Source organism: Ostrea edulis, chromosome 3, assembly GCF_947568905.1.
Source record: "Ostrea edulis chromosome 3, xbOstEdul1.1, whole genome shotgun sequence".
NCBI classification, from domain to species: Eukaryota; Metazoa; Mollusca; class Bivalvia; order Ostreida; family Ostreidae; genus Ostrea; species Ostrea edulis.
In genome coordinates, this window is record NC_079166.1 from 85,903,819 (window position 1) to 85,917,723 (window position 13,905).

General features: G+C 36.3%; 1 protein-coding gene and 1 long non-coding RNA gene across 6 annotated transcripts in view; one reads left to right on the top strand and one right to left on the bottom strand.

Annotated features, from left to right (window-relative positions):
- The window catches only part of LOC125673918 (uncharacterized), a 25,190-nt gene continuing 11,285 nt past the window's right edge, over positions 1-13,905 (top strand). Inside the window, exons 1-2 of one of the 5 annotated variants that reach the window (XM_048910875.2) lie at positions 1-682; positions 4,379-4,479. In XM_048910875.2, coding sequence (XP_048766832.2) covers positions 4,439-4,479 — 41 coding nt within the window. In that variant the 5' untranslated portion in view covers positions 1-682; positions 4,379-4,438. Of the gene's footprint in view, positions 683-3,522; positions 3,698-4,159; positions 4,292-4,378; positions 4,480-5,898; positions 6,116-12,648; positions 12,903-13,905 lie in introns of those variants that run through there. The other 4 variants (XM_048910876.2, XM_048910877.2, XM_048910878.2 and 1 more) reach the window with 4 other exon arrangements.
- Positions 10,668-13,905, bottom strand: part of LOC130052956 (uncharacterized) — a 20,690-nt gene continuing 17,452 nt past the window's right edge. Inside the window, exons 2-3 of the long non-coding RNA XR_008801339.1 lie at positions 13,742-13,766; positions 10,668-10,738 (exon numbers count right to left, since the gene is read on the bottom strand). This is a non-coding gene — a long non-coding RNA (uncharacterized LOC130052956). The remainder of the gene's footprint in view (positions 10,739-13,741; positions 13,767-13,905) is intronic.

Consider the following 13,905-nt stretch of genomic DNA (forward strand, 5'->3'; position numbering starts at 1 on the left):
AAGGAGAGAGAAAAGAGGGAGGGAAAAAGATGGAGAAAGATAGATGTTATAGTATCAAATATTCGGGCATTGATTCGTTTTAATTGAGATATATCCCAGAGTTCCACTTGCAGAGTTAAATTGCATCAATTTTCTCATAGAAGTGCAGCTGCCACCCTGCTTCGAATTAATGGAGACCATTATGTGTTATTACCTCTCGAATTCCAATGTTATTTCCCTAAAGCGACCGAAGACATTTCTGAAGAAAAAAAACATAATAAAGAACATCGATCATTCACAAACAACCCACCCCCATTCAAAATAATTGACTCCTAAACCTCCACTAACAGGGATTAGGAAGTATCGAATCTGTCCCCGGGTGAGTGTGAAATAGGTCGAAAATAAACCATTCAAATGTACTTTTTTTTTTTTTTTTTAAAGTGTCAACTCCTGACAGACTATTTCTATTCGGAGTTACACAGTGCATGCACGTTACGACAGGCTGGTATAACATGCGTTACGTAATGGCGGATTGATACAGTATTTCATGGGTTACGCCATCATAGATGGCGGATTGAAATTACACGCGTTACCACTTCAAATCACACATCATCAGTCGGAGCGTGAAGGAAAATAATAGGATCGAGCTGTTTGAATCCCATCCACGGAAACTCGATTACCCGAAAACTCGGTAACCCGCAAGGTATGGATTCATTTTCTTCTTTTTCGTTTTTGTTGATTACTCTAACCGACATGATATTTTCATTATATCCGATGTGGGATAAACTTTATTAAATCCGTATTAGGTAACTCCAGATTACATGTAACACAGTATGTATATTAAACTGTTACAGTGAGCCAACCCCTTGATATTTATATCGCTATCGACATCCATAAAGGCTCTCACCCAGAACCACATATATACAAAATATCTGGAGTTTCGCACGGCTTTGATATAATACGGGAAAATAACCCATTCGCAGGTAGATGGATCCCACTAAATTACAAGAACGTATATGTGGAAAATTATCTACAAAACTTTGTTTGAATAAACGATAATGGTATTTAGACTGAAATTTAACATACACTGCAGGAAAGCAAAGTTTTGCATCGTAGCAGTGTAAGGTGAAAATAACGGAGATCAATCTCATAACTCCTACAGTATAAACAATACAAAATAGAGCGTTAAGCAAATACTGGCAATGTAAGGTGAAGATAACGAACGGAGATCAATCTCATAACTCCTACAGTATAAGCAATACAAAATAGAGCGTTAGGCAAATACTGGCCCTTGGATATACCAAAGGTGGGATCAGGTGCCTAGGAGGAGTAAGCATTCCCTGCCGACCGGTCACGTCACCGTGAACCTTATATCTTGATCAGGTAAACGGAGTTATCCGTTGTCAAAATTAGTGTGTTAAGAACGGCCTAACAATCGGTATAAAACAAGTCAGACAGCATTTGACCTAATGACAGGTTGTATTGACAAACTAGATTGATAATAACGACCATGATATAATTTGTGAAATGCTGACTTTAAACGAAAATGTGGGGAGAAAATTCTAGTTACACCTATTTAGAAATATTCCTAATCACATGTACTTTTATTGACCGTAGCATTCGAATTGTACCTATTCATCTTAATATCCCTATACATACTTACAGACATTTCCTAGTTACATATAGTCACCTTACTATTTCCTGTACCTATTCATCTTAATATCCCTATACATACTTACAGACATTTCCTAGTTACATATAGTCACCTTACTATTTCCTGTACCTATTCATCTTAATATTCCTATACATACTTACAGACATTTCCTAGTTACATATAGTCACCTTACTTTTTCCTGTACCTATTCATCTTAATATCCCTATACATACTTACAGACATTTCCTAGTTACATATAGTCACCTTACTATTTCCTGTACCTATTCATCTTAATATTCCTATACATACTTACAGACATTTCCTAGTTACATATAGTCACCTTACTTTTTCCTGTACCTATTCATCTTAATATCCCTATACATACTTACAGACATTTCCTAGTTACATATAGTCACCTTACTATTTCCTGTACCTATTCATCTTAATATCCCTATACATACTTACAGACATTTCCTAGTTACATATAGTCACCTTACTTTTTCCTGCATGTAGTTACACGTGTTTATCACACCGTTCCTCGTGCCACATATCTACCGTATCATTTATAATTATACATATTCATTTTATCATTCATAATTACATAAATTTACCAAAACATTCCTATTTACACATATTTACCGCAATATTTCTAATTAAATATATTTACCGCGCAATATTTCTTAATCATATATATATATTTACCGCGCAATATTTCCTAATCATATATATTTACCGCGCAACATTTCTTAATCATGTCTATTTACCGCGCAACATTTCCTAATCATATATATTTGCCAAGCAACATTTCCTAATCATATATATTTACCAAGCAACATTTCCTAATCATATATATATATTTACCGCGCAACATTTCCTAATTACATGTACATGCATGTATATTTTCTGTAACATACTTAATTATATAACCGTAACAATCGTAAATACATACAGTGTATGTACCGTTATATTACACCTGTACTAAATACATATATCAACCGTAACAATCCTAAATACATACATGTATGTACAGTTTATGTACCGTAATATTACACCTGTACTAAATACATATATTTACCGTAACAATCCTAAATACATAATATTTTCTGTAACATTCCTAATTGTATATATTTACCGTAATATTCCTAATTACATATATCTACCCTAAAATACCTAATTACACATATTTACCATAAAATTCCTAATTGCAAATATCTATCGCGCAACATTTCCTATTTGTATATATATATATTCTGTAATATTCATAATTATATACATGCACATGTTGTATATTAACCGTAATATTCCTAATTACCTATATTTATCGTATCATTTTTAATTACATATTTTACTACGACATTCTAATTACGCGCATTAGGCATCGACATTGATTGTGTTGTGACAGTTTTCTTCATAGGTTTAAATTCAACATTTCGTTGTATGATTTACATTGATAATATTCATAAATGAGCTCAGCAAATTTGATATAGTATTTCTATACAGGTAGTTACCAACTGCAAATATCTTGTTTAGAATAAGAAGAATAGAGAGATAACTTGAATGGAATGCTCTGCAGGTAAAGTCACTTGCAGATTTGATGATCGGAGCGTTACAAACTAGTGCGCTTAGGGATAAAGGCAATGACTCGCGTCTACACAAAACGCCGTATGAAATTATCTGGCTTCTAAGCTCTGTAAATCTCTCGAAAGTGCGCGACGACGCGAAAAACCTAATCGAATCATCATTTAAGAACAATAAAACTACCAAGGATAAGTGTCATAAATTGCAGTTGTCGACTATATTACTTCCGCTCAAGTGTCCGTGAAGTGGGGAATCGGCGGACTAAGTCAACATCGAATCGGCCGTAACTCGGAAGGTATAACGTTACCTAAGAGTTCGCGCCGTCCGCCACCCGATATTGAAACAGTTGATAAAAATCGGCCCTTGAACCAGAAGTTGTTGCGTGTATTGACTTTCCCTGGGTTAGGAAATTCTCCGAGTTTACCGTACTGTCGATGTTAATGCAGAGTCAGTCAAGAAAGCGCAGCATTTGACCAGAAATCGCGGGTAATGTAGAACCCATTTATTTGTGTTTTGATTTCTACTTTGTACAAAGTTTGTTTTGTAATTGAGATAGAGTAATATTAGCCCCCGTTCGCGACCAAATCCGACGGGAAATATTTACATTTGGACACAATTCTTGATGCCTATGAAGGTAAAATTATTTTGAAATCCTGAATTGAACGTTAACTGATTTAAGTAATTTAGCTTTTCGCCAATCAACACTAATGATATTTTGACTAAATGGAATATAAATTTTCACAATCCCACAATTTTCTGACGAATTTCTAAGAATTGACATTTTTCTGTATGGGAGTGGATAGTTATCTGAAAACAACACAATTGTTCACAGAGTTTGATAAAATAAAGAATCAGAAGAAAAAAAATGCACACAAGTAATTATCGGGTCGATTGCGTAACGTTAGAAGCCGATAGAAGGCATAAAACCGGACGAAGTCGTGGCATGCAACCGGATATCCGTCATTCGGAATGTAGATGTTCAAGATAACGTACAAACCTCGCAAGGTCCGAGAGAAAACAAGAAGCATCGTCAGAGCTATCATCATGTCAAATTTCACTCCGATATCAAGGCCCCTGCTGGTAGGACGGGAGTCTGTTCTATATTTAAGATATTTAACCGAGTTTTGTGAGATTTTGGTCTGTGATCGGACTGTGTTGTTGTTGTAGAGATCGCATTGAGTGCCGCGTCCAACTCTGAACAAGAGGTTACTCCAAGACAAGACAGACATGGCCGCTAGTGCGTCTCCAACACGGCGACCGTCTTCCAGGTTAGTCACGTGATCAGCATGAACCATTTTGAAAATTTTGATACCTTCATATTTCAAATCATGCATGTACTGTCGATACATTCAGGAGGGGATATTTTGTCTAATATCTGTTTTATGTTACAGATATTTGGGGATGGGGTGGGGTGGGGGGTTGCATTCTCTGTACTGCTTATGAAGGTTTAGAATTAAGATTTAGAATTAATATTTTTGAACATAAATGGTATATATGAATGCCTCAGATAATGAACGGCATGAAAATGCACGACAGGTTTTGTCTAAATTTGAATAGCTTCATATTACTTACGTAATATCTACAAAATTAAGCATTGTAAAGCGCGGATAGTGACACCCCGTGGGTGCTAAAACGAACAACTTAATAAAAGTCGGATCATAACGGATGACCTTTTAATGAGTCTGGAGCTTTAATATTCACGTGATTGAGCCTTTGAATTTATAAAAGTTGTGAAATAAGTGGGGGGAAATTATTGTGAGTAATTACTTTTTTAAAACTCTAACATAATGAATTCATTGTCACCCCCACCTGCAAAAAATGATAAAAATCAGGAAGAAGTATCCTTAAATAGATCAATATCACCGACATTTTATTAATATGTCAAACAACAAAAACAACAAGGAGAGAGAGAGAGAGAGAGAGAGAGAGAGAGAGGCATTTCAACAATGCTTATGAATATTGATATTTTCATGTTCAATATTTGCATCCATTATAAGACAAGCAATTAGTAAATATCGGGCTGAGACCCAATCAGTGTCACATAAAAACACAATAACCATCACAGGAATCATTGCAAACAGCAGAGAGAAAAAAAGATTTTCAAATGGAACCATTATAGAACTTGAATTAAGAAATGAATCATTGACGTTTGTGTAGGGGGTGTGTTTGACCTTTGTGCACTCCTTAACAATGCTCGATATATCAATCTCTCGTCAGTGACACTGCCTAATGATTTTGCCCATTTTTTCTGATTTATCACCTGATTTTATACAACTTCAAGGTGTGATAAAACTGTATATAATGAAGCTCTCTGTGCCGATTTATCCATTTCGGCAGGTGTACTCTGATAAAATCCATCCATTTGTCGTACTCAGAGAAAAATGATGTAATTCCGGAATGCAGACATCCATTTAAAGATTAAAAATCATCCCGGGGTTTTTGTGTATTTGCTAACAAGACTTAGGAAAAACAAGAACTTCAAAAAACCGAACGTCTGTTTAATTATCCAGGGCTCTTAATGGGACTCTGATATAATGGCCCAGCTTGCGTGCCGTGCTAATTACGACAGCATTCCATTTTCTCCTTGAGTGGGCTTTCCCGAAAGTTTCCTTGAAGTTAGAGGGTTCCTTTCGTGACAAAAAGAAGTTATCCAAAGCTGAGAGCCTGTGTTTCTGAACTGTGTACATGTAACAAGCGATATACAGCCATTCTTAGCAAAAATACAGACGGGCCACAATATAGACTATTAATACGCATACCCCAATAATTCGACAGAAAAACGTTGGTTTTGACTTTCGTTGTCATGGTAACGGAATGTTGTGGACTTCCTTATCGAGTGTTAACCCCCAGTTTCCAGTTTCAGGAGATGGAATTTGTGAAACCGGCAAATGCATTCCGCGCAGGGTAAGTCGCTGGCAGTTATTTACCCGCCCACCACCTTCAACCCAACCCCCCTGAGAATTTGCACTCCCTTCCCCCTCGTGGAAATTACAAGAAATGACCAGTAAGATATACTTGGTATTCTACTGATTTCCATGTTTAACTCCTAATCGACCGAGTTTAACAATGTATTCAATTCAGGATATGTAATAGTCAGGTCATCCTCTCTTTCTACATCCTTGACCTTCGGAATGACCTTGATTGACCTCAAATCTCTATATGCCATCTTAACACTCGTGTTTAATTTCGTTTTTATTCAGTTAAATACATGCTTTACGTAATGGAAATCGCTGAATCTTAGGAGATGGAGGGTTGTATGTTTTTGTTGGAAAATTCTACCTCTTAATTTTTTTTTTTATATGTTTGCCATATTCCCCGATTATGTGGTTGTAACACTCCTTCTATACGATTGTTTTGAAATTATGAATTATCTTGAATTGGAGTTTCGATTTGTTCCAGACGGGGGTTGGTTTATTTTCTTCCAACCCATTCCCCAAACCCAGGGATGATTTCCTAGACATTCCAATGATCTGTTGGAGTTTAACAAAAGATCAATTTATCGTAACTAAGACGTGCATATGTATACAATACAGATAATGTATTAATGTGTGATAAAGAATAAAAAATAAATTCGGCCTACCCTTTCAAATGTGAATATTAACTAAATGTTTACTTATTGCAAATTGCATTGAATGAAATTAAATTGAATTCCAATTTTCTCTTTCTAATGGTTGGGTCATAAAATGGTCGTGCTTGACCTCCTATTCAATGAACTAAGATGCGTGTACATATATCTTAAAGTTTCATTTAGCCTCAGTTCAGACCGCATGGTATTAAACTATGCGAATTAGGGAGGAAAGTGGGGGTGGGGGTGGGGGTGTAATACCGAAGAGCAGATAACTAGGTGTTTTATTTGTATATTGGTTTTCGCTCCATTGCTAATAAGTATTTTACAATGTGTATATTGCATTTTGTTCTTTTTCACCTCATTGTTGAATATGTGCAGTTTATTAGTTTTGTTGTTTTTTTAATAGAAAAATTATTTTAAACTATTTGGAATTCTAGTAATAGAAAGTACGACTTTTCAAACACTCTCCCATTTCCTTTCTTCATACAGCGACCTGAAAGAAAATATTATAGGATTAACATTCTTTTTGAAGAATTTATCGATGTGTAAACTCCGGACATTTTACTCACAAACTGAATAAAAGTGCGAAGCATTATGTTTATCAATTAATGCTTAGTTTGTTGTTTGTTTGTGGAATGGCGGCGTAAAAACATTAATGGAAGCATAAATTAAGTATTTTGCAAACCAAAAAAAAACCAAAAAAAAAAACCTAATCCCATAAATCCTTTTTGTTTCCAACATCCCCTGTGTAAAATACAAATAAACCATTGCCTGATAATTCAACTTTTTTCTTTTACCACGTGCATCTAACAGTTGTTACCGAGAAGTACACAAAACTTTGCAACATACAATCAAGAACACCCCCCCCCCCCCCCACACCTCCATGAAATTAGTGTAAATGTTCCAAAATGATTAGGATGAAGGGTGTTCAAAGTTAGGCCAATAATACCTGTTATTACCCTAGTCCTTTTATAGTGAACTGTCACCGACCACAGTTAAAAACAAACTTAGGCAGTTAACGCTCGGTTGGATTAATTCTGATTGAGGAGTCTGATATTGTAGTTGTACGAGTTGTTTAGCTTCAATAACAGTTTATATTTCCATGGTCCATTAGGATAATGTTTCTGGAGACACGATTGATTGTAAATATGCCTCTTATGCCTCCAGATCTACGGCTGTTTTCCAAATCAAAATAATCGCTCGTTATATTGAACGATAATCAACGGCCATTACTCAGTCATTGCTGAAATCTGTTCTTCTTCATTAACCATATGAATAAAGCATCAGTTGCTATCAGAGAAGAATGTTTGGATAATTTTTATTACAATAGATTCTCTCTGAGACTACACAAATAATGGTATCAGTATCATAGTGTCGGCATTCAAAGGATTTTTTTTTTTTTAAAAATACATACATTTCCTGTATATAACACGGCACTTCCTGTTATATATCTATGTGACATTTCTTGTATATATGTGTAATATGTAGATTCTATTTGACACTTATTCCACGTGTGAGTCATACCACGTGGTCGCTGTTACGGATGTGATTTTCTGTATCGTATCTGATACACGTGTGTACATGTATGTACAGAGACGATTTTATTTTTTTTCAATTTGTTTTTTAATTTCATTTTTTTTTTTAATTTACTTAAATTTGTAGAGGCGGATTATAGAGAATAATTTCATGACGAGGGTGCGGCCTGAAATGATACAAGTCTTTCCGCACTTATGGGTTGCAGATCTCAATCGACATAAAATCAAGTTTTCTTTAAAAAAAAATAATGAAAGGGAATGTACGACACCACCCCCCCCTCCATTGTAGATCTACCAGCGGTATAGTGACAAAATAAAACGATGGCTGACATTTGGCCACGGACTATATGTATAGGGAAAACTTGTGTATCGTGGCTATTATTTTTGTGGTTTATAATTTGAGCATGTCAATCATCCGGCCCACCCAATAAATTCACTGAAGTAAGAAAGATAACTCGTTGAAATTTACATTCGTTAAAGTTCGTGTGGGCTTCTCTCTCTCTCTCTCTCTCTCTCTCTCTCTCTCTCTCTCTCTCTCTCTCTCTGCCTCTCTCTCTCTCTCTCTCTCTCTCTCTCTCTCTCTGCCTCTCTTTCTCTTTGTCACTCTCTTTATGTATCTGTCTCGGTGCCGCTCTCTCTTCCTGTCATATTACATGCATGTGAACAATGTTAAAAAGATTTTCCCTGGAACACATGAATATTCATTAATGTTAGATTGAATTGTTTACCATAGAAACAAATGTTTTATTCATATTTCATCCTAAACATTAAACGTCAGACATCGATCAAAATCTTGTGTTGTTGATGCATAATGGATAATTATTAGCGAGTCGGCGGATGCACAATTAGCGAAATATGCGGTCCGCGACCGAATTTCAATAATGTTATATCTTGATGATAGACCCTCACTTCTGATGTCTAATTAGAAAATCAGAAATTATACAGTATCTATGAAAATAAAACCAGAGAGAATGAAATCATAATAGTTGCGAACCATATAAAAACCAGACTGCATGAATTACATTTACCGGACAATCATCAAAAGCACTCACTGGATAAATAAAGCAAAACAAAGATTATAGATATTATGCGCTACTCTTTTTTATGCATGATTTTTAATTTGGTATGAATAATGTATGCATTTCCAAATAAAATTTCATGCTTAAGGGAAGCATCATCAACTGCGCACTATGGCAGTATATACATGTACCCGATGTGTCAGTATATATACCCGGTGTGGCAGTATATACCCGGTGTGGCAGTATATACCCGGTGTGGCAGTATATACCCGGTGTGTCAGTATATACCAGGTGTGACAGTATATACCGGTGTGTCAGTATATACCCGGTGTGGCAGTATATATACCCGGTGTGACAGTATATACCCGGTGTGTCAATATATACCCGGTGTGTCAGTATATACCCGGTGTGTCAGTATATACCCAGTGTGTCAGTATATATCCGGTGTGTCAGTATATATCCGGTGTGTCAGTATATACCCAGTGTGTCAGTATATATCCGGTGTGGTAGTATATACCGGTGTGGTAGTATATACCGGTGTGTCAATATATACCCGGTGTGTCAATATATACCCGGTGTGTCAGTATATACCCGGTGTGTCAGTATATACCCGGTGTGTCAGTATATACCGGTATGTCAGTATATACCCGGTGTGTCAGTATATACCGGTGTGTCAGTATATACCGGTGTGTCAGTATATACCCGGTGTGTCAGTATATACCGGTGTGTCAGTATATACCCGGTGTGTCAGTATATACCGGTGTGTCAGTATATACCCGGTGTGTCAGTATATACCGGTGTGTCAGTATATATCCGGTGTGTCAGTATATATCCGGTGTGGTAGTATATACCGGTGTGGTAGTATATACCGGTGTGGTAGTATATACCGGTGTGTCAATATATACCCGGTGTGTCAGTATATATCCGGTGTGTCAGTATATACCGGTGTGGTAGTATATACCGGTGTGTCAGTATATACCGGTGTGTCAGTATATACCGGTGTGTCAGTATATACCCGGTGTGTCAGTATATACCGGTGTGTCAGTATATACCGGTGTGTCAGTATATACCCGGTGTGTCAGTATATATCCGGTGTGGTAGTATATACCGGTGTGGTAGTATATACCGGTGTGGTAGTATATACCGGTGTGTCAATATATACCCGGTGTGTCAGTATATACCCGGTGTGTCAGTATATACCGGTGTGTCAGTATATACCGGTGTGTCAGTATATACCCGGTGTGTCAGTATATACCGGTGTGTCAGTATATACCCGGTGTGTCAGTATATACCCGGTGTGTCAGTATATACCGGTGTGTCAGTATATACCCGGTAATATTGTCCCGTTTCCTCCAAAGTTTCTCTGTCGTCACATGTCCCTCTAGCAGTTTTTGTCGTTTTCAATCTAAATGAAAAATAATTAACATGCATTTGATATTTTGTTAAGAGTTAGTAGACTGCTTTTGAATGCTATTCCAAAACGTGATATATCTTTGCCAGCCTGATACGGTGTCTCGAGTATTACAGAGAGTCTAGTAGAGACCCAAACTGTAAGGCAATCTCATAATGACTCCATACCTATATCAGAATTTTGTTTACAGATATACTAAATTAGATTGAAACGTATACCTACTATAAAATCTTTAATATGGAATTATTAAATGGTGCGCTATCATTACACTTATGTCGTGTAGGGATATTGTTTTGATATTGAATTTTATGACGACACATACTTAATGGATTACGAAGGAGAACTCGTGTAACATCAAGCACACTTTTAAGAACATTCACCTCGAAATTTCGTGTATCACACTCTCATGATATCCCCTTTTTCGATGCGGGTTATTTTCGCCGATATACAATTTTAAAAAGGCCGATTTCGTGCCACTGTGAATTCACATAGATCCGTTTTTTCTTATTCTGCTTAAATCATCTAATTTCAAGTTTCTTGAGTGAAGGATTTTTATCATCTAAGTTGTAAAGAATATTTGTTGGAATAAAACAACAAAAAATGAAGAAAAAAATTTAAAGAAGTTAAAAGATAAAACAAGAGCATTCTCATAAACTGCAACAGCATATAACTATTCATTCATCGTTCTCACCATCCACCCTTGGGGACAGACGACGGGGTTTGGTATGTGTTCACAATATGTATGCAATATTAGTTGTAGCGATAATAGATATGGAGTAAGTCATTTGCTTGACTGTTGATTGTACAGAACAAAGTCTATAAAAAACAAATGTACAGGAAATACATGTTATACGCCAGCATCCCAATCTTGTGTAGATACAGGTTCAAATCAGGTTTTCGAAGCTAAGGATGGATTGTAATTCTTATACTAAGGATGGATTGTAATTTCTATACTAAGGATGTATTGTAATTCTTATACTAAGAATGGATTGTAATTCTTATACTAAGGATGGATTGTAATTCTTATACTAAGGATGGATTGTAATTCCCATACTAAGGATGAATTGTAATTCCTATACTAAGGATGGGTTGTAATTCAATGTTTCGAAATATAACATTATTATGTATTTATATTTAAGAAATAAATTTCATTTGCTATTTTTTTTTAAATACATGAGAGCTTTAAGTGCGATGCTTTACACCACCATACTTCATAAAGCGTCAATGCGCGTCATGAAAAGTAGTCCGGCGTGAAGCGTTGTTGTCCATAGCGTCATGTATTTTCAAAAATGAAATATATCTCAATGTTTACATTTTATTTGCATTTCTGTCGGATTATTCCCACCCGTTGAAATAGTCGAACTATATTTTCAAGATTCATACGCACATTGTTCACATTCATGAGGGAATGACAATCATTTCATTTGAATGAGCTTTGGTATATAAGGTCTAACATTTTCGTCAAAAAAGGCTCTATCATCTACATTATGGACCATCAGATAGAATGACTTTGACCTTTGACAGTTTGACGTCATAGACATATTTGAGACACCATTAGGCAACCAAGGTGCTTTAACTCAGTTTGATATAAAAGAGATATATTCATATAAAATTTATTCGAACGGAACTTGTAAACACATAATAGTTTACTTGCTTGATTTTATCGATCGATAAAAGCAGACAGTGAAATTCGAGTAACATAGCAAATTAATAAAAAAAAAAAAAAAGCTTTTAATTGATCATAATTAGCAAGATGATTCAAGCGGGCCCGGAAATTATTTATTAACAATGCGTTTGAAATCAATCAATGTCTTGGTCTGTTGTTGGCAGCGCACGGAAACGATCACCACAATTAAACCTCCGCTCTTCAGTTTCAAACACTTCACTTAAAAAACTTCAATGAGAATTAGAGATGAATGAGTTCATTGTGTATTTGTGTCTGTTGCCATAGAACATGGATAGAAAACAATGGTGGCCGAGGGGTTCCGGCGTGGGGATATAGGAGACTAGCTGATATGTAAAACCTGGATGTATTCTCTTGAGGACACCTTGGATCAATTTTTGTAGAAGACGAGACGAGAGGGGGGTATTTTGGTTGTTGACGGGGTATGATTCATTCTATTGGTGGCAGGGAAGGGTCGTTCTCTTTGGGAATAAGGTGAGGGCCCAATCAGTAACTCTTCTTTTGCTCAGTACTAGGAATGAAAGTCTCGGGTCTGTCGGATATGACGTAATGAGTTACCATGTCACTAAAAGCGTTGATACGATGAAAAGCCCGCATTGCTACGGCCATAAACGCCGGGCATATACTGTAGGTCAAATGGTGCGACACTTAACGAATTCAAACCTGCCATGCATCAATAAAAAATTACCGAATGTTTCATAAATCACCATACAATTTTTTTTTATGTGGAATGCCTCAACTTTTATTCTATATATGCTATATTTTTCCATAGCAGTGAGGTCATTTTAAAAGTCATATCCGAAAGACCTGTGGCTCTTTCGCCCCTGTTGGGCGCTCAGTGAATCAACATTCGTTACTCATGTTAGAAGTCTTAGGTTAACTATGATGCGGAGCTGGGGTCAATAGCCGATCACGTGACCTCTTCAATGCGAAGTGAGCGCCGCGACCACAGTAGGCTATCGCGACCAGTGAAAAAAAATAAAACAAACTTAGAATTCAAAACCGGCCTTGTAGTTTACACAATTCGTCAATCAATACTATGCTTAAGAAGTTTGCCCATTTGTGATTTTATTTTCTGAAGAAATACCGCTGTCACAAATCAACGAATGTCTTCTTTCTTTGTTTGATTGACGTATACGGTGACCTCTAATCCCAAAATATCGATTTCCTGTTCATAACTACCAGCACCACCTGGGGGGTCATTGACTCGGGGATTATCGTAAGTCCACGTCATTGATCTTAGTTGCATTAATAGTCCCTGAAATTCAACAAGGATTTTGTATGATTTTGAACTTCAGTAAAAGAGCACTTACCTTTGAAAGTTGTACGTTTATGGTTCTGAAAAAAATAAATAAATCGAGGTTCATTTCATACAGAACAAGAGAAGTGTAAACGTTACATAATACGCCAATGGGAGGGTTATATAAATAAAGGTGTTTTTATTACATGGGAGAGTTATATAAGGTGTTTTTATTAC